We start from the raw sequence: 21,712 nt of genomic DNA, 5'->3' as shown, positions 1-21,712 counted from the left end.
AGCAAAATGTATTCCCAGATTCTGGGGTCCTGTGGTAGCCTTTGTCATCTCGTGTCTGACAGAAATGTCACACAAACATTTAGGGGGTAATTCTCTTCCTGTTGCCAAGAATTTTTGGTAACAATTTTTCAGAGAAGAAATTTTCATAATTGAGTTTTGTTGTTATTGGAAGAGGCAACTGGGATGTACCACTGAAATATGAGGGACCATTCAGTACACCTACTGGGGCCTTTAATTTGSTATAGGAGAGCAGGAGAGAAAGAGAGTAGGACCTTCAGCATATTCAAGCAAACTCTGAAAAGCTTTTTCTGATAATAGGAAAAATGTCACTGTTCAAATGCTTCATTGTGTAGCAAAAGTGCAAGAAAGGCAATTTTGTAATCAGTGCTCCTATTCGTTACTTGTTGTCAAAGGAGTGCATATATCTGAGATTGCAGTTACTGTGTCCTTACAGGACACCCAGGATTTTTTCCCTGCTCCATATTAACATTAGAACGAATTTTCACTGTATCTAGTTAGACTTTTCAACGAGGATTTTTTTTTGGTAGAATTGTGCCTGGGGCATATTTTTGTGTCTCAGGTCTAGCTATTATCTTGCTTTATCATTGGTACATTTGATTAGGCAATACAGTCATGCACTTCTGACAACTAAAATTGTGTCTTAAAGAGTTTATGACTAAGCAAACACCTGGGGTTGATACAGGTTTTGTCTGACAGTTCAGATGTGATGGTGTGAGCTGCAGTGCGATAACTTGTTTTGTTCCTACAGGGATGTAACCCAGATTCAGTAGGAGAACCCAAACCCTATATCCCAGCCTCTGGTGGACATTACACTGAAAAAAGATCACTTGTTCAGTTCTGTATTGCTTTCATGACTCGACACAAGTAGTCTGGATCCTATTCCAGTGGCCAGAGCTCCCAGTCATCCAAAAGGCTTGTCCAAGAGCAGTGCCTGGATTGGCACAGCACACATTTTTGATCTTGTAGGACAACCCTGGTTTCAAAACATCAACCCTCAGGTCCTAGGAATAGCTGTGCCCTCAGCACTCACTTTTTCACAGATTTTGGGATCCTCCTTTTTCTGCAATACTCTTGGATAGGGCAGTTGAAGGGGTGGTGGTTGTGAGTGTGCAGGGTCTGCCAAGACACTGAGGTCTGCGCAGGAGGGATTTGTCTTTTCAACTGTCTTTGGAAAAAAGGATAGGGAGGGATAGGGGTTGGCTGGGATCCTGTGTGTTCCTCCCCAGCTGGAGCTGCCTTCTACCTTCTCCTTCCTCAGGAAATGGTTATGTGGGGCTCAGCTCCAGAGTGGTGGACTGAAACTTTCATTTTCTTAGAATATGGTGTGTGCTCTCTGCTTCAGCAATGGGGCTCCCAGCTGTRCCTGCAGCTGCATAAGGTGGAGAGCAGCACGTGCTTCTGCACTCTCTGGCAGACTTGTAGCATTTTATGCTTTCAGTAAGGGTTGRCAAAAACTTTGTTGTTGATTCAGGGTTTGGGTTTTTTGGTTAACTGTAAAAARTAAAGTAGCCAGATATATGGGACCAAAAGATAATCAGTATTCAAATTTCTGAACCAGCAATCATTTTGCTTTATCTATTAGGTGTATTGCAAGGAACTGTGTTGCAGTGAAAAGGAACAAACACAATGATTTAAACAGAAGGATGTCTAGATACTCACAAATGAGTATACCAGGCAAAATTGCAGAATACTCATAAAGTGCATGCTTTTTTTCCATGTAAAATTGGATTTTTTAAAAGTAGATGAAGACAGGTATGTTTTATTACAACAAGAAGCTGCCAACTCTTACATTATAGTTTTTCCCTCCACATTATATTTTTGTCCTCTGAGAAAGGAAAAATTTCATTTACTAGCAGTTTGTTCCTGTATTTGGTGATCACTGCAGTCTTGCAGATCATGTACAGTAGCAGACTGCAGTTTACTTTGTCACCTGTGACACAGCTTAATTGAAGGCACAAAAAGGAGTTGTGGTGCTCTAATTAATGATTTTTAAATACACGTATTTCCCGTTTCAGCTATAAGGAATATTTTTGGGTTTTTTTTTTTCCATATATAAGCCCTACTGCATATTGATTTAAAATCCACTGGAAGCTTCTCTGGAAGCTCAGCTCTGGCCACAGCTATGTGCAGTAGCATTGGAGAAACCCACTTTCTTTTCTCTTCTCAGTGATATATTCCAGCTGGCTTGAAGTGTCCTTTTCATCCAGTTGGTTTTTTTCTCTGTGTGGGCTACATCTTGTCCTGCAGGCACCATGTAGAGCCATTAGCTTCTGCACGTGAAATGCATGAAAAGTTGGGGAGATTAAATGCATAGAAAGCTTAAGTCGAAATTACTTCATTTTTGTTCTTTATTTTAATTATCTGCTTCTAGGACTTTTTTTTTCCTGCCAGATATTTTTCACAGGGTGGTGAAATGGATGTCTACTCTTAAACTGAACTTTTTCAGTTCAACTCCTTATCATTGTGGAAAATATTTTTTGGCTTGTTTCCAGAAACAATCTAATGACAGATCAGGGTGTGGAAGTTTCCATAGCATCACTGAGGCACAGCCCCAAATCCCATGTGCAAATAGGGCAAATTCTTCATTGACAACTTTTGTAGACTGTCATTTGCCCAGGTGTGCACATCATGTGTTTGGCAGGATTGTAAACTAGTAATGTTGAATAAGAGGTGCATCTTGTATCCAAATGCCAAATTTTCTATGTTGTGGGCAAGAGGAGACTTGTCTGAAAACAGAGAAGTGTTTTGTCAGCATTTGGGACATCTGCTGYCTTGACAGGACCCCTTGCATAGCAGTGAGTCRTATTTTACATAGATCTCCTAGGTGAGCTCCTAAGGAACAATAAYGTATGTTTTTATAAGAGGAGTGAGGGCTATCCCCCCTTKTTTCAATTAGTATTAAAAATCCCCCAAAACTAACAAAAAAAACCCTCAAACAACCCCCCAAAAAAACACCCACAAAGAAAACAGTCCCCAGAAAGCAGTCCTGCAAAACTTCCTGGAGACCTTTGCCCTGTGCTGGTGATGTATCCTGAAAGAGGAAGCAGTAGCAGCTTTTGCTCTCTAGATCACTGCACYCCACAGGCTATCTCATCATGCTGCATTTCCCTTGCCAGAAGAAAGTGCACTAAATAATTTTGTGTGAGCAGGCMAGGTTGGCAGTGCAGGGAACCTTTTCTGGCTGCTGTGTGATTAAATAATATTTGTTTAATGGGGTTATTTTTAGCCTGTTGTGGTGTTTTAAGTCACACAGTGCCTCTGCTTCTGCCCCCGATGTCACCTCACACGGAATGATCGCCTCTCCTGTTGGGGCACAGACCATGTCAGCTCCAGGCTCACCACCACCATTCTGGGAGCCAGGCAGGAGCTCACCAGTGGGGTTCTGGCTGCCCTGCACCCCTGGAGTGGGATTTGGTGTCCAGGTTTGGTAGCATCCACATGGGGCCCATGGGTTTGACCACCTCAGGTTTGCCTTGCATCTTTCTAAATTGCTACCTTGACCTCAGCACAGTGTTGCTACTGTGTTCTCACTGTGCAGTCATTGCTTGTGGTTTTGATTAAAACTAAAGGAGAAATGTTGTTTTGAAGGCTGTGATTTTTTGCTTTATTTATTGCTGGTATGGAAGACAAAAGAGTCTTCTGTCTGTTACTCATTTTCAAGTCATTGTTGCACTAATATCTGGGTACAACCACTCAAGAACTGTCATTAGTGGTTTGTTGCCTATTTATTTGCTTTTTACAATAAAGATCTTATTAACTGTGTCATCTTTTGTTATTAATATTAAAAGAGCTAAGTTCAATTACAGTARCGTGATTTAAAGGGAAAACAAAATGCTCCTAACATAAACTATGTCACAAAATTGTAGAGTTCTATAATCATAGAATGGCCAGGTTGGAAGGAGCTTAAAAATAATTTATTTTCAACCCCTGTGCCATGGAGAGGGGTGCTGGTCACTAGGTCAGGCTGCTCAGGGCTGCATCCAACCTGGGCTGAACACTTGCAGGGACAGGGCATCCACAACTTTTCTGGGCAACKTCTTCCAGTGTTTTACCACCCTCTGAGTAAAGAACTCCTTCCTAATATCTAATCTAATCTAATCCAATCCTGGCTCCACAGATTCCATTTAATCATGATACAAAATACCTTTTYCTCAGATATTTTCTCTTGCAACTCTAGTGAATTAGTCTAATCTCAGCTGAGGTATAACTCACAGGAAGCTTTAAAAATTTGTGTCATTTTTAAAGAATTCAATTTATTGTTTCAGGAGACATCATGTTGCTTATAGAGTGCTGAAATATTCTGCCGCATTTCAGTCTTATAAGGGGTACTAGGAAGAGTATTGTGTGCAGAAGTGGTGTGGCCTTTGATTTCTGAATTGCATGAYAGAAGGTAAACATGCTGGTGAGAAATGAAAAATAACTTTAATTGCTRTGAAGGACATCTGTACATGCTCTCATGTACCCAAAATCCAATTCAATTCCAGTTTCTACTGTTGTAGAATACATTTATTTCAGAATGCAGAATTAAATGGCAATTGCTAATGTTTCTGGGTAGCTGCTGGTACAATATCAGCACAAAATACTAAGCATCGTGTATTTTTATTACTTTTCTCATTTAAATAATATGCTACTTTTCAGTGCAAAATAGTCAAAACTATGGCAATGACTTTGGGGGATATTTTCATTGCTTGTTTCTGAAGGCAAATTAGAACTATCTATTTTTTTTTTTTTAAATCTGAATTTATATCTCTGTCCTCTCTTCAACCTTGCCATGGCATTTCCCCCATCCTGGGCAGGAAGATACAGATGCTGTTTGCACAAAACTTTTTCAAGACAATTTCAAATGAAAACACTAATTTTTCTTACCATCATTCAACATGAAGTGAGTTTGTTGGCTTCATCTGTTTCCGACTGGGCAAGTATCCACAGGGTTTTTTTTTTTTTTAATAATTCACAGCTGATAACAGCCCTGGGGCCATTCTTTTGGAGGCTCCCCAGAGAGCAGCCYGGGCTCTTGCTGGGATGCAAGGCTGCCTCCAGAGCCTAGTCCTTTAGGCTTGAATCTCCAGTGTTCAGATGAAGTAGCCTGAAAAAAACATCAGTCCCATACATGAACTTACTGTGCTCTTGCTGTCAGGAAAATAACAGTTTCTGTTGTTTGTTTTTTGTTTGCACTTCAGCAGGTGCAAAATTTATGTCTTCTTAATCAACTTTACATCCCAAATGCCATTGAGATTTTGCAAGTTGGACCAGGTGGGAAGATTTCCTTTGTGTCTAGGAATATCTATCATATGGCATCTGTTTTATACAGTGCTAAATATTTCTACTGATAGAGGTTTTAGATCTTGTTATAGTGGGTATGTGATGCAAGTCTGAGTGCTGGCACCCATGATTTCCATGTTTCTCATGATAAAGCRTATATAAATAAGCAGACCAACTGTTCATACACTGTTGAAAGCTCATTTCTGTGTATTTGCCAAATGCTGAATCTCTACCTTGTGGTTTCAGTTAAGGTGCCTACATAATATGTGTCTGMAGTTCAAGTGTAAAATATTTTCCTGGGGGTACAAATGTGAGGAAATTGCCAAGGCCAAGGGAAGGGACAGATCARATTTAGGTATAAAGCATTATTTGACCTGTCTTTAGCAAGCTTTTAAGCAAATGTTGTGTATTTGCTTGTGAACATTCTGTCATTGCTGGCTTGGCCTTTTGAAAATGCCTCTCCTTGTTTCAGTTAGCTTTTCCAGGAAGGGATGACAATACCCAGTAATCAGTGCTGAAGCACCAGCTAGTTGAGCACACTGMAGTTTTCCAGCAATTTGGCTTATGTTTGTATGTGGTAGTAGAAGGGAAGGTGTTACCCTAATCCCCATATAATTATAAAATAACATGTCTGATTTTTTCCAAGCAATTTATGAACGAAGTGGAAAAGCTTTTGATAAGATTTATTTAAATCTTTGAGGAAACATAGTGGATGGTCCAATAGCGAAGAAGAAACTGTACCTATCAGTAGTTGGACTGTGGTATTGGGGTTTGTTTCTTGAGTTTRTACACCATTTGTGGTCTCTGCAGTGAGGATGTCTTTGGTATTTTTTTGTTGTGTCCTGGAAGGCAGATCTGTTTTACTCTGCATGGCAACCCTCACCTGATAATTAGTCAGCTCAGTTAAGCAATTTGAGTTTTACTCAAAGGCACAGAGCAAACAGCCTGTAACCTTCAGAAATCAAGGCTTTATCCTTCAGAGTCTGTTTAACTTCAAAGCTAACTTTGTGTGTAGGCTGCAAAACACTTGGCCTAGCACCAGCTACAGCAATCACAAAACTCTGTTAGTATATTCGCCACATATTTTTGCCAGGATTCATCAAAACACTGGAATAACATTTTGTATCTATTTCATGACCTCTTTCAGGCATTCCCCTGGGTGTTRTCCATCGAGCATTGCCAGGTGTTGTTACAGCCAAAAAGGTGTTTCACCACCTTCAGCTTTGAAGGTCAATGTCTTGGGATCTGAGCATTTAGAATATGTCAATATAGAAGTGAAACATGAGCTCTCCCAGATACAGTTCTGACAAGTGTTTCATCACTGTTGATCATTAGGCCTATGTTAATCAATTTAAGAGAGGGAGAGAGATAATAATTACTGAATGAACTGAACATTCAGTGTATGAAATTCTCAGAATTTGGTGAGAGAAGTGAAAAAGTGATTTTTCTGTTACCAGCAAACAAGTATGATTATTTCTGTGGCCARCTGGAAGGCAGAAAGCAGCCATATATGGTCTGAAATTCTCCAAAGAATGTGCAATAAATAGATAGTTTGGAAGAAGGTTCCGTGGGGTCTCAAGCACACAGCAGTCTATGAGGGAGAGGATTCTATTTCCAGCTCAAGAAATAGTTAGCACTACAGGACTTGTTTATTTAGAGGGAAGAGAAGACTAAGAGGGGCAAGTCCTTGAAATAAAAAATTCACTCTTTGTGAAATAGTATAGCAGTGAAATCATCATCACAGGTYAAAGGCATTACCTTTCTATTGGGAAGCGGTGTTTATTTTGGTAGGGCTTAGTTTGGGGAAAGGATGTTTCCCATTTGGAGCRTCTTCAACAAGGTGTGTGATGCATTTGGCTGCATGGCAGAAGCAGCCTGTGCCCATCCTTTGTTTGGGCTGCAGAGCTGGGCACGATGGAACTGCCCCATGCTGGCCTGGTGGGCAGCAAAAACACACCCTGCTCCTTCCCCATGGCTGTGGAAATCTGGGACTTCATGGAGCGAAACATCCAACTCTTGTGCTCTGAATCCTGAAAGTTTTGCTGATGTAAGGGCTGTACTCCAGAAGGGCTTGGCTGGCAAAGGCTGGAAGGGGGCACAGCAGCCTGAGTAGTGTCAGGACTGTGGTCAGGCAGCTCAGGACATCAACTTTTGGAAGGTGTGCAGCAGTAGCACTGTCACAGCCTAGATTTGCCTGGGGACTAGATCTGGGAAAATTATAAATTCTGGAAGAAGTTCACATTTTTCCAGTACAAGCTCTGTCAGACTTGCAGGGAAGTCTAAATACAGACTAGACATAAATGCCCCAAACAGCACTTCCTTGAGAGTGTTTCAGGAAAAGGGAGAGGAAATGAATCTCTTCTACTTGCCTTTCTGGGTGCTACATGTGGTCTTTGAGAACAGATCATCAACTTTTTATTTTCAAGGTTCCTCTGAGGACAATCCAGGTTTCTCTTCCTATCACTTTCTAGTAACTGTACCCAAAAAGGCAACAAATGGTGGGAGAACCCTGCCATTTCTGTAGACCTTGGAGAGGCTTAAAGCAGCCCTGATGGCCTGTTCAAATAGTAATTGCTAAAAGAATTATTTATGTTTGCCTCATTATAGTTGTTGTAATAGTTGTGGGTGAGTGGAGAGTAAGGGTATCAAATAAGAAGATAGAAAATTAGTGGGCTTTCAAAATTTTCCCTGTGCATTGGTTTTTTTTTTTTTTCTTCTAAAATTACAATTTTTAGGTGGAAATACTCAAAAGTGTTTGTGTAGGATGTCTGTCTTAATAACTCGTACAATTTATTTTCCAAATCTAGATCATTGACAAGGAGATTAATCCCTTTGTGGACAAGTGGGAAGAAGAAGGACAGTTCCCAGCACATAARGTGTTTAAAATCCTGGGGCAGGCTGGATTCCTTGGTGTGGATAAGCCGACAGGTAGGAGAATGTGGAACTCCTGACTTATCAAAACCTTATCTCAATTCACTTTTGCCCCAGGTCAAAGCGTGGGCTGCAATTTGGTGCAAAGTTTACTTTTATTCCTCAGTCATATCCATTCTGGCTGCCAACTCTACAAATACAGAAAATAACATTGCTGAGTGCTTAAGTTGATATTCTAAATACTAATGTTAAAATCTGTATGACTGTTATTTTAATAGGGGAATGAACATCACTTCAATTTTCAGCATAAAATCTGTATAATAACTTTTCTTCTGGATCCAGCTACATAAGAAATAATYCAGATCTTCTCTAAAGAAATAATAATTTGAAGGCATTGGAAGTATTTTAAGACTTATTATACTTGCTGAATATGCAACCTCTACATCATTCTAATATATTCTATCTCTATATTCTTCAAATGATGAGGACAATGTGGCCTTTAGGCCATTATCCCCTAAATTGTCTTTAAAAATGCACCATTCCAGCACATAAAAACCTAAACAGAACAAAAACTGATGACACAGCAAGTTTTGTGTGTACACATATATATATATATATATACACACACACACACATATATATATATATATACATAGATATATATATGTGTGTATATATATATATATATATACACTTTTTTTGCAGGTGACACAAAAAGTCCGGAGGAGCAAGAAGTGTTCTCTTCAGCTAAAATACATATTCTACTATACTTTTTATTTATTTGTGATTATAATATATACTTCTTTTATTTCCAAATGCTACTGTTCCATGCTCAAGTCAGACTTTTCTGTGATTTTTTTACCCCCATTTTCTTACAAGTAATAAAAAGTCTTAAACACAAGCAAGTTTGCCCAGGCAAACCTTCAGCGATTGTGGTGAATGCAGAGTAGCCCAAAGTRACAATGACTGAACAGTTAACTGCAGATAATTGTCCATATGGAGCAGCTCACACTACCTTAGCTATGCCACACCACATCTGCTCAGGCACCGGGTTCTGTGAGACAAATTATGGCTTTTTACCACTTACTTTCAGAGGAAATTTTCCCTCCTGAAATGAACTTTCCTATTCTTACACATTAAAATGTGAAAGGTTCTCCCATAGCTGTTCAGCTGCTAGAACTGTTTAGCTGTGATTGTCTGACAAATCCAATTAAGTCTGAGCTGGTGTTTCTTTACAGAAATGCTGACAGTTTGAGATTATACTTAAGATCTATTTAAAGGACAAATAGGATTACCAGGGGAGAGAGAAAACCACTTCTACCTTCTGCTGTAATTGATAGGCAGATTTTGACTGCATCTCAGTGGATCTCCTTCACATTGCTGATATYCATGTTGGTAGTAACAATGGTGCATTGCATTGCTGAGAGGTTTCAGTCCKGCCTTCTTGCTGTATTGTTCTCAGGGCATGCAGAGGCTTTGGCTGGGATAAGGAACCTTGATGCTGAGTGGGCTGCACATAAAACATTACAGAGATAGGAACTTTGTGTAGTGCTCACCCAATAGCCAGACAAGAAACAACTAGAGTGAAATCTAAGAAGGGACTTGTGGTGGTGAAGATGGGCACAGAAGGTTGCATGTGCCAATTACAGTTCTTGTACTCATGTTTAAGACTCTTTTAGCTTTGCCTTTGACGTTTATATCTAGCTGTTAATGTAATTTATTTGATCTCTGCAGCTGCATTTTATAAAAGGTATGAAAAATTGGTAAAATCCTCAACAGCCTGGGGTCCATCTCAGTTCATCTTCTGGTGCAAGGTATTGCTGGGTACAGAAAATGCACCAGCTCATTGGAAKATGCTGTCTTTGCAGCATTCAGTTGTGCAACACAATGTCACCAGTCCCAGCTTTGCTCTGCAGTGGTGTAATGCCAGCAGGTACATCCTGAAAGTCCTGAAACTTTCTTGGGATGGTGACTCAAAGTCAGGTGTGTAACAGCACAGTCTCAACTGCACAACTTTGGCAAAGCCTGAAATTCTTTTTCTTCTACGCTTCTACAAAGTGCTTAGGCTTGCTGTATGATTAGTGTGTACTGTAAAACAAAAGAAAAATATCTACCTTTTATATTCTGCTCAACCACTTCTGTTATTTATTTGCTCTTTTCAGAGGAAGAGAAGTCTTATGCGGTTTGAGGAAACCAAGAGCAGCCAGAAGTTTTGGAGGGGTGTTGCAGGAGGTCTGGAGAAGAGAGGTTAAATTAATTTGAGGAGAGAAATTGCAATGCAGAGCCCTTGTGAGTTAACATTCTGCACTACTTTCTCTTTCCAGCACAAACCAAAATTATTATGTTGTATCTCTTCAAATCCAGATCTATATTTAAAGAACACTGATTTTTTTAAAGTTAATTCACTTCAGTAATAGTTGCAATTTTGAAATATGAGTTTTATTGAATTTGTTTTCCAAGACCATTCTCTCAAATACGGAGGGGTTTTCTTTCCTACAGAAATAATTTCAAAGCTTTCTGACTGGGCAGAAATGGCTCACAAACTTGTTTTGCTTAGATAGAAGGAAACATCTGTTGGATTTCAGATTTRTTGAAAGTGGACTTTTTCCTGTGTAAACACCATTCCCTTTATGAACAATRAGCCGCTTAATGGGAGTCAGGTTTTTAAAAGAACGTGCCTTACATGTGTCCCTTATCACTGACAACTTTCTCTGTGTGGAGAACTGATTTGGGGCACTATTTGTATTGCAAAGGCTCCATCAATTCCCACTGTATGCAGTTGTGGGCTGCAAACTTGACAAAGCTTTTCCTGTGTGTTTTTTCACAGTTGTTTATGCTTGCAGTGAATATTGGCTGTAGTTCAGGATTTTCATTGGAGGTCATGTAAACACTGTGGGCAAAGCTCAGACATGCATCCATAATTGGAGAATTTTTTAAGATGATCMGTGGATTTAACTTACTGTCTGGTCAGTTCTCTGCCAGAGAAAGAGTCTCCTCTTTGAACCGTTTCTCTGCTCTGGTATTCTTTATATGATTTTAAAATAGTGCATATGTTGGTTTTGCTTAGGAAAAAGTCTGTGCTGTTCTATTGTGAGATTCCTCCTGATGGTAAAGTATATGGTGAAAAGTGAACATAATTAATGGATAAAAAGTGTCATTTTACTCTATGCAAAATGTGTTTTACAKAATTACTTAGTTAAGGATTTAGAGGAAAAAAAAATCCCTAGATATTTATTATTCKTCATTTATGTTTACTGTGTATTTCTCCATAAAATACAAAATTCTGAGTTCYTGAGGTTCTGCCAGTCCCAAAACTAAGGGCAGAAAAATATAAGGGTAGGCAGCAGAAATATTTAACCAGTCTTGGTATGTCGCCATTGTCTGTTTTGCTAAGGGAAGTGGGCAAGACATATTCTTTGAACTGTTTTATGTGCAGATTAGATGAGATATTGGATTAAAAGCTGAAAGTATCTATGTGGTTATTTTTGATCTTATGGTCTATGAATCAAAGSCTTGGCTGTTGCTAAATTTTAGGATGTGTTGCCAAAAATGTAGGCCCAAAATGTACTGTGTGCCTTCATATGCCAAYGCAGATGATTAAAAGTTGTTTTATCAGCTGATGTAAAAGCACAGGAATCCTGTAAAGGATGGGAGAGAAAGGTTTGGGAGAGGGCAATGTCTACACTCCTGCATTTTCACATGGCATCACTGCAAAATATGAGTGATAACGATGCCTGCTCTGCGTATTTCATCCGTGTTTATATGGCACTACTGTAGGAATATTTGGTGGAATGTGTTAGCGTCTAGAAATAATTATGACAAGTTGGTCCAAATAGTAGCTTTCATTTGTTCCCATCAGATGCTTAGCAGTGAACTTAGAAAATATGYTGTTATATATTTCAGGGAAATTAGGTAACTGTGGTAAGGTTTGCACATGGATGGGAAAGTACAGTTCTACACTSTCTGTCTCCTTCCCTTACTGCTGGTACAAATATCAGATTTGAGACTGGAGAAAGTAGCCAGCAGTACCTTCTTGTCATTTCAGACAGATAAGCATCTAATGAAACAAGCAAAAAAAAAAGTTTCAAGTGATTGATTGCACTGCAATTGGAAAATGAYACAATACCTTCCCTTCAGAAAACCTGTTTGTTACAAAGGGTCTCTGTGTTGAATGTGGGGAGGGAATATAGATCTAAAGGTAATTTTGTTGTTTTCTTCATAAGTATACATTTTTTGGTAAAATGAGACCTTGTGAGAGTTTGGACATGGAGAGGCACTTGGAAAGAGTGTTTGGGGTTATTTTTCCCCTTTCTGTAGTATTAAGCCTTGTTATTATATAGAATGAGCATAGAGGAACCTGGGAGGAGCAGTTATTAGAAAGGGATTTAGTAGTTCAGATGAAGCARGGTTTGATGGTATCTAAGAAAGTAAATGGAAGTTGTGGAGATATTTCTGTGGTTAGAACTAGAAGGGATSTATTTGTCAGAAGTGAATCCCTTTGCCCCAAACCATTTCTGTGTGGCAATAGTGGATCAGGTGCAGTGCTTGTGCTCGGTTTAGTAGGTTTAAATATAGTCCGCTGAACTAACTACTTGATCTTTTACTCACTTACAAAGGAGTGCTMGAGTAGTTAATAAATAATAGTTGCACTCTAAAAGTTTGCAAGAGAAGCCTTTGGGCCATGTTTTCAGTCACCAATGAACCGGTAAATCAGCACTCTCAAGTGTTTACCAGCCATCATTTATACCTGATTTGCAATCAAGAAAAAAATTTAATACTCCAAAGAACAATAGACCAAATCAGTCACTGTTTACTTGAATCAATTTGATGACAAAATTTGTGATGTGTGGCAGGGGTCTGGAGACCTTGCTCAGGTAAGTACAAAATTTGAGGTGCTTTTCTGAATTCCTAATTTGGTGGAATGGATTGAAATCTCAGGAAAACGGGTTTTTGTATGTGTCCATGTAAATTCAGTGTAGTTGAGATGTTTTTTCCCTCCTCCACTGCTGTGAAATGCTGACAATTCAAGTCCCATCTAGCATCTTGCAAGAGCATGGTGAAATTCAGTTGAAAATGATAGGAGGGGACAGTTTGCTATGTTTCAGAGATCATCAGGCATTTCTAATCAGACAAGGAAATGAGCACTTGAGTTTCTCTTTGTTTTTTTCATCAACTCTGCACATGACTTGGGAAATGGGAGTGCTTCGTTCTTCATGACTGGTTGGGAAGTGCAGCRGTACCTCTGGGAATAGCTTGTTCAGCTATCAATAGCAGCCAGCAGAGAACTGACTTASTGAAGGACAGCCAGTCTTTGTGGAAGAGATAATCTTCCTTTAAATGTGATGTTGATAGAGGGATCAGATTAGTTCCTGGGGYTCTGCTTTGTGCTTGAGATAAGGCAAATCCTCACACTTGTGGCTTGTAATGCAGAACACTGCAGTACCTCATGCAGCTCAGGTGTGCTAAAACCAATACCTTAGGGGGCAGACCTAGGAATTTCTAAAATCTGAACTATGCAAACAGGTAGCTGCAGGTGATGTCAAAATGMTATTGAGAAGGCAATTTAAAATATCTCTTTCCTGGAGAAAGCTAGAAGAACCTATCTGGGAGCAAATGCTCACCTGTGTACGTGCAATGAAGTGCTTGAGCTGTTGACACACAGTTCTCTCACAGCAGACCTGCCTTGCCAAATTCACTTCAGTCTATCACAAGGTTTGTACAAACTTTCAGACCCATGTGGTGTTTTGAAGCTGACTGGCAGTACCAAGGCTCTGTTTGCAGAGATGAGACATTTACAAGAATCCGTCGCTGTTCTGTCCCTCTTCTGCACTTCTGGGTTGTGCAGCAGAGTCTGTTCTCTATTGGCCTTGACTTACCTCCAGTTTTGTAGGAACTTGTTGAGTTTAGGGATTTTCAAAGAGATACATCTGCTAAAAATCTGATACTCTTGATTTTTTAATTGTGAATAAGGGAAGAATGCACACTGAAGAGAGCTGTTGAATCTACTAAAGAAATATGAAATAATATAATGCCTGAAAATAATGTAGGCATTGAGACTTATCAAGTAAGACATACTGTTCAGGAAGTTTCCATTAGAGGAATCTTGTTTATTTCTTGCTTCTGTGGATCAAATGGCAAGACTATCCCTTGACAAAGCTTGGCCAATGAGTGAGCTTATACTAAAATAACTTGGGCATTACAAATCTCTCTAATTTACACATAACTGTTTTTTCCCCATCTCAAGATTCTTGACATTTGTCATATACCTAGAATGGCACAATTGAAAAGYTTTCTGAAAGGTGTAAATGCACCTCTAATGCTTTGAGACATGTCAGTACACTAAGTGTGCTGAGTTTGGGAAAATTATTTTTGTGAAGTGTAGGCTTGATTCAGTTTTACCCACTCACTTTTGCAATATGAACTGCTGGATGAGAAGGTTGTTTTCTTCCATGGGACTGAAATGGGGAAAAATATTATTAAACAGTCACCTTGATGTTGACATGGAAATCTTGAAAAAGTTGTTGACTTGTCAACACTTGCAAATCCCATTTTACAAATTTTGAATGGCATCAGTCTTGAAGAGGGTATTAACAAGATTGCAGTAAAACTTTGTTGTTCCTAGTTAGGTGTTTCTATCCCCAGCATTTCATCATGAGAAGTTGGAGTCCAGGCTGTGAAAACCTGAACACGTGTTGCTGAATAAAAAGAAATGAAAGGGAAAAGAAACCAGACTAGAAACGTATTTAGCTTTGGTTCTCCTAATCTAACATTTCTAATCCTTGGCGACCCAGTTCACACAAAATCATAAGCATCATTAATAATCTAATCCCTGGGGATCTTGCATAAGCTGTTAGTCACCCCAGTGTCTGGAAGGAAGATCAGAGGTTCCCATACCAGTAAAGTGCCTTTTTATACAACTGAATAACAGGTCATGTACCTGCTCATGGCAGGAGRTTTGGAGCCAGATGTTCTTTATGATCCCTTCCAGCCCAAACCATCCCATAACTSTGTAGAAAGGAGGACAGGCAAAGGCATGGACCCAGTATTTGTGAATCTGTGTGTGTGTTTACAGGATAATTGGTGCACACAACTCTAAATAGTTTCATATGCTGCACAGTAATCAAAAATGTCAGGGAAGGATAGTAATATAAAGAATTTAGCTCCTTGGGGCTTAATATTTAAATAAGGTTAGATCTGGCCATTTATGGTTTTCTTATTTGATGGACTGGAACAAGTGAGTTTGCAGATAGAAATGCAGAGAACAGAAATGTGTTTTTAATCATGCTGTATTGTGGGGAATAGTTATCATCATTTCACAACAAACATAAAAGTTATCTATACCTCATTATTTGACATGGGTCTTRGGTTTATACTGGTTTTGGGTCTACTTTGAATTAATTTTATTCTCTCATGCAATAATGATATGCACGTCAGAGACTGCATAGTATCTTCTAYTAAGTGGAGTAGGAAGTGAAAAACCTGGTTTTATTCCAAAAYACTTCTAAATTCTATCAATCTGGTSTGAGAARTATTTGGATMYTACACTCTGTTTTGTTGGYACAACCATGTTGAAAGTCTTTTATAGKCTTTGTCTAAAAAATGCACTGTATAGTAGATTTGAGATCCAAGCAAGCAATCCATGTACCCTTAGTTGATTAGTAAATATTAAAAACATGTGAATTGTTTTTGGAGTGATGATACATGGAAGAAAGGAGTGAAGTATGCTTTAAAACTTTAAAAGTTGCTCTTTAGTCCAGATATGTGACCAGTGCAAGGTAACTGCTTGGCTCATTTGTGGGGAGGCAAATGGGTATTTGGGCCATCATAACTTGAATTCAATTATTCACTGTGTGTTTTGCAACTCTGAGGGATATGTAAATATCCAAGTTCCCTGAATCAGAGACTTAGGTGCATGCAACCATTTTTTTCCAGATGTAATAWATACTCCATATGGAAAAGTAATATTCTGTCCTGCACAGTACTTTACATTGATAAGYATGCTTGTATATACATTTTAAATTTTTACATGCATTGTAGTAAATGGTCTTATTTTWTGCATTTATTTGTGCATATATCTATATAGAGAAGGAATTTTTAATGATTTTTGTTCTTTTAAATAATAAAATCATAGAATGCCAGYTGGAAGGGACCTCAARGATCATCTGTTCCAATCTTTCTTGGCAAAAGAATGTGCTGGACAAAATAGCCCAGCACTCTGTCCATCTGAATCTGAAATGTGTCCAACATTGGGGAATTCAGCACTTCTCTGGTGAGATTATTCTAATGGCTGACTAGGTAGTATTAATTTTTTTTTTCTTCTGGTCTCCTATTTGTTTTAAAAGAATGGTGCAGAGAGCATCTTTTAAGTGAAAGCAGCATCCAGGGCAAACTGGTTCAATATCCACAGGGAATTGATGCACAATGCAATGTGAAGGAAAGGATGGGAAAATAGCAAAACCCTAAGGCTCTGTGAAACAATATCCAGTCTTCAGGGGTGGAAGGAGCACTGAGCAGGACTGGTGGGTTATATGTGCTGGGCAGAGTCTTGCTTCTGCAGTGTRGTGCCAGTGAAATCAGAGTGGCTGTTTTGGTTATTTTGCAGCTGACYTTGTTGACAGAAACATTGGGAGAAGATGTGTCAGAAGTTTATTGGGGCAGAGGTTGGGGACCTGGCACAGGATTTGGGAGGAAATGGGGAAGAAGCTGCAAGACAGGGTGAAGATTTGTTTAACACTTTTATTCCAGGTGTGTTTGGGTTTGTGCTGTCATTTCAAAGTCATGATCATCTGGAGGAAATACAGCTTGACCCCGTTTGCAGAGAAGAAAAAAAAAAATGCGTCAGTTAAAAAAAATTGTGAAAATGAAGTTGAAGTGCAACTTTATTTTTTAAAATTATTTTCCTTCAGTGCACTCAAGAGACCCTTGATACTTTAATCTTTTAAGACTTTTTCAGTAACATAAAGAGGTTGGAGCCTTTTTTGRATGCAGAGACTTGTGAAAAGTATCTGTTTAAGTATTTGAAGTGTGGAGCAACTGTGAGAGACAAAGTGATAATGAAAGTGTTCTTCTGATYACCAGAATTGTGCATACTCTGAAATTAAATGTATTTTTTCTCTTTTACGGAGTAAGTTTTGAAGTAAGACTGCAGTGCCAGGTTTTTTGTGGGTTGYTTTGTTTTGTCTTGTTTCTTAAGCAGAGGCATGGGAGGCTATTTGTGATAAACAACGTACTTCTTGCAGKATAGTGAATTTAGTAAAGAATGTGCCTGTTCTCCTTGAGCCTTTCCTGGGTGGTCTAGAAGAGCTGATTTCTCTGTCATCTCTAATGCAGTAGCTATAGTTTTCCACAAGGCTTCAAATGCTCTCTGTGGTCTTGCCTGCTCTGGGAGRTGCCTGCAGTGTTGGGCAGCAGGAGCCAGGAGCATGGCATGACTCTGGAGGAGGACAGGGACTGTTTGCAGAGGACCTTTGAAACTCCATGACCTGTGTGCATGCACTTTCTCAGCCTAAGAGCTGAGAGAATGAGCACTTCCCCAGAACCTCAATCACTTCCAGGTCAGCTTCACTTGTACAGCTGAATGGGGAAAAAAAAGACGGAATTAATGAAAAATTTCCTTGAATGTGTATCACAGGGGAAGGTATTTGAGTGTTTTATGGCATCACTAAATTTTTTAAAATTCTTTGAAGGTGACTTGAGTCRGCATTTCTTCTGTTTCCTATACAGTGTGTCAGAGGAAATGAATGGGACTGTTCTCACCCTTGCTTTATTATTCAAGAGCARGGGTCTCTCAACAGAGCAGAAGATCAGTGAGTAATAAGCCTGCTGAAAGGAACTAGGTTTTTTTCCCCTTGTTACATTATGTATAACCTGTGAAACTCATTCTGCAGAAATCCCAAAGAGCAAAGTTTAATAGGAATCCAGAGGCTGTTAAATAAATGTATAGATGGTGGCACCATCCACAGTTACTACAGGGAGAGAAATTGTATTTCTGATCATCAGCTGCTCACTTAGCAGRTGAATTCACCCTTTCACAACTTCTCATGCCCTGTGGCCTCACCAGCTCCCCCTGAATAGCTCATCTAGCACTGCTCTGTGTGCTGGAGTCTAAGCCTGGCAAAAACAATCACARTGCATATTTCTACTTGTTCAGGATCCTTCCCAGCCCAAGAAAGGCAGCCTTTACTAATCACAGAATCATAAAATTGGGAAAAGACCTCCTAGATCATCAAGTCCAACCATTAACTCAGCTCTACCATGTTAATTTTTGCACTTCCCTCCTTCTTTGTATGTTGGACTGGTTATGATGAAGTGTTTTATAGGTCATTGCTATCCATATTTGCTTTCTAAATCTTACTAGTTGTTTTCAGCCACCTCCATCTACTTGTGTTTCTCACTGAGCCTCTTACCTCTTTCTCCTTGTCTTTTTTCCTTCTTAAGAGCATTCATGTTTGTCCTTGTGTACCTTCTCTAACAACTTCTATTTCCTGCTGCTTCTCTTTTAACTTTGGAAAGACTGAAGGGTCTTAAAAATATTTTGCAAAAAAACTAATGAACATCTGGGTTTAAGGAGGGGAGAAAACATCCTTTATGGTCAGATATTTTTGGTATTATTGAAGACGTCAAGGTCCTGAAGACTGAGAATATTGAGGCTTTTTTAATCAGCATAGATCACCAGCTGTGGATTTATTCTTCAAAGTCAGTGCTATTTAAGAGAAAATTAGACAGATAGACTTTGAGTTGTGTAGAAAATTTATTAAAGATTAAATTGCATTTTTTTTCCTTGAGCTAGTAACATGCTGTGTTTCCTTTACCTGGTCTTTTGTTTGTTCTTGCTCAATAACCTTCTTGGGAGTTATATTTTGGAAGATAAATAAATTATTATACTGYTTTGGTGTTCTAATWRGGTTTTGCTTCCCAAGTTTCTCTTYTCATAGCTGAGCAGTTCAGGCTAAATCCTGGTATCACAGAATTCCATGTTTACAGACCAAAYCAGAAAGCCTCTGAATCCATTTTACTGGCTTTTGGGCTTTGATTTTTTTCTTGTTTTAGGTAGAATAATGAGAGGGGCCTTCCCCCCCTTTTTTTTTTCCCCAAGAGAGGTAGCATGGTTGCAATTTGCTCTTTGGTGGCTGCTGTAAAGGAGCTGTTAGTTGAGTTTGTCACTCACAGCTAGTCAGGAAATTCTTTCCAGTGTGTCCAGATGCTTCCTGTGCACAAGGCTGGTGTCATACTTGGCATGTGATTAAAAAAAAAAAAATCACACTGAGTCTGCTTTTTATTTTGCTTTTTACCAGGTCCCTTGGCACCATGGAGGGAGGACAGTTTTGCTGGCTGGACAGTGACACTATGTTTGGGGTTGTTTGGAAGAGCAAAAAGGAACCATGTAAATTTTTTCCTTTTTTTKGAATATTTAAAGCCTTAGATTCATACATATTCTGCATATGTCAGATTCTGATTATTTAAAAGAATAGYTATGGCAGCTGATACTTGTAGCAGTGCTGTATTTCAGAGGAGGTGTTGGCATATTTGCATTCTGGGGAGGTTTTGAGCTGATCATGATACCTCTGACCTCTTGGTGGGTTTTATTATTCTTTCACTTGCTCCTGTGTGGTGGAATAAGCGGTGCCTTCTGGTTGTTCTTGTAAAACCTGTGGGCTGGTGGACCTATAAAGGAAACTATTATGCACTTGCTTCTTTTGGACAGGTGCCTCCTGGACTCCCAGGCACCACACTAATGAGATGCCCAGATAAACTCGATTCTCTCAAGAATAAAGGCAGTTACCTACWTTTTCTCCCTATGTCCTTAAAACACAGCATTGGGAATCCCATCCTCTGTCCCTGCTCTGGTTGTAACTGGATGTCATCAGGTCCCATAGCCCCAGAGGAGGATGTGGAAAGCGGAGAATACAAGAGGAAACAAATACCAGGAGGAAAATTCCTTACATACAACTCATTTTAACAGGAAATGCTCTGCTCCTTCCTGGCAGAACTTTGTAACTATTTTTGAGATACAAATTTCACTTTATTCCAGTTTTGCATTTATTACTTTCTACTGAGAATCCAGTTTCTTCTCTCCTAGAAGATGTGTATTTTGGTTTTTGAAAAGTTTGCTTCATCATCAACTTAAGAGTCACCAGCAGATCTTTAATGCCCATAAAAGATGCAGTAATTTCTGCTGGRTGGTACATTTAAAAGTGAAGGAACCCTGAGTTTTGGAGGTGCCCACTGAGCATGCTGCTGCAAACTGATTGCACAAGAGGTGGCCTGGCCTGGAAACACTGCCTTGTGTAACCCATAAGCAGCTCCAGGGATTTCAGAGAAGCACCTCTTTGAGACAGATCAGAATCTGGCCACCGCACAGATTCTGTGATGCTGCCTGCTAATTTAGGGAAGGGAGGGAAAATACCTATTTTCCGTTGGAAAATGGAAAAGTGGTGGAAGATAATGAATTGGGCTTTCTCTAAAGATATTTTTCAAGCAGTTTAGTTAGGTGTTTGGAACATAAAACATGTAAATGCAGAAGATTAGAAAAATCCTCCAACTCTGATCTTCCTAAAGGTTTCAAAGTGTTTAATTGATCCCATATTTCAGGAAAGGACTATGAAATAATGTAAGATCCAAAAACTGAAATGACAAGATCATAAATGTAAGAGATTTTTACCAATGCAGCAACCATTATCWAGATCTATACCATAGTGTGATTTCTGCAAGGAAAAATGCTCAGCCAAGAGGGGAGGGTGGAGGGGTGGGGGTCACTTGCTGTATTGTACCTCGTGCCTGCATGATGGGCAGTCAKGAGGCATCATCAGGACATCTGTTGTAGTTTCAAGCTGTCTGGGATTTATCCTGATTTCTGTAGATGGGCACCCCTTCATGGCTTTAAATTGTTCTGCCTGGATTTGGATAGGTCTCTGAGGTGTGCACAGTGTTCCACCAATGGGTTTAGTCAGGAGAAGCTGAATACAGAGTGGGGATGTGGACACGGCCGGTAGATCYGAGCTTTGAACATGTCCCTCTCCTGCCACTCCAGTGTGCACTGTAATTAGTTTGTCTGTGATGAAAGAGGGAAAAAACCTCCAGCAGAAACTTTCCGTGTCCTGATGCAGAGATGAAGCAGCACATGTGAAGGRTGGGGATCTCTAACACTGGCTTACCATCATCTCCTTTCCTGTCCATTGAATGAAGACACTGCTAGTGGTTAAAATGAAAAATATTTGATATTTTAACATAATTTCCCCTTTATTTCACTATTTTATTTATCCAATGAGTACTTGTGAGCTGTATTCTCTAAATGCCTCCACATGCTGAATGATCTAATTTTCCACGTGGGAGTACAGAATAAACTTTAGAACACAAAAGATTGCATGGAAAGGTGGCATTAATTATGCAAAATTACCATCAGAAGGCAGATTATTATACAGAACATTMTTTTTAACATTATGAAACACCTTATAATTTAATATGAAGTTTAATCTGACAACATTCAGAAATAATCACAAAGCTTTGCAGTTTAATTTCTTGTAAGGGAGTATCCTTAAAGGTAGTTTTTGAAGAGTGC

The 21,712-nt window shown here is 39.3% G+C and overlaps 1 protein-coding gene across 1 annotated transcript in view; it reads left to right on the top strand.

The window, feature by feature from the left end:
- LOC130582575 (probable acyl-CoA dehydrogenase 6) overlaps positions 1-21,712 on the top strand; it is a 76,261-nt gene that overhangs the window by 3,427 nt on the left and 51,122 nt on the right. The window contains exon 2 of the mRNA XM_057381371.1: positions 8,091-8,211. Coding sequence (XP_057237354.1) covers positions 8,091-8,211 — 121 coding nt within the window. The remainder of the gene's footprint in view (positions 1-8,090; positions 8,212-21,712) is intronic.

This window comes from Malurus melanocephalus, unplaced genomic scaffold (genome assembly GCF_030028575.1).
Source record: "Malurus melanocephalus ecotype Western Australia unplaced genomic scaffold, MMel_1.1 scaffold_508, whole genome shotgun sequence".
NCBI classification, from domain to species: domain Eukaryota; kingdom Metazoa; phylum Chordata; class Aves; order Passeriformes; family Maluridae; genus Malurus; species Malurus melanocephalus.
The sequence above is the reverse complement of the archived record's forward strand: the minus strand, read 5'-3'. Positions and strand labels throughout refer to the sequence as shown.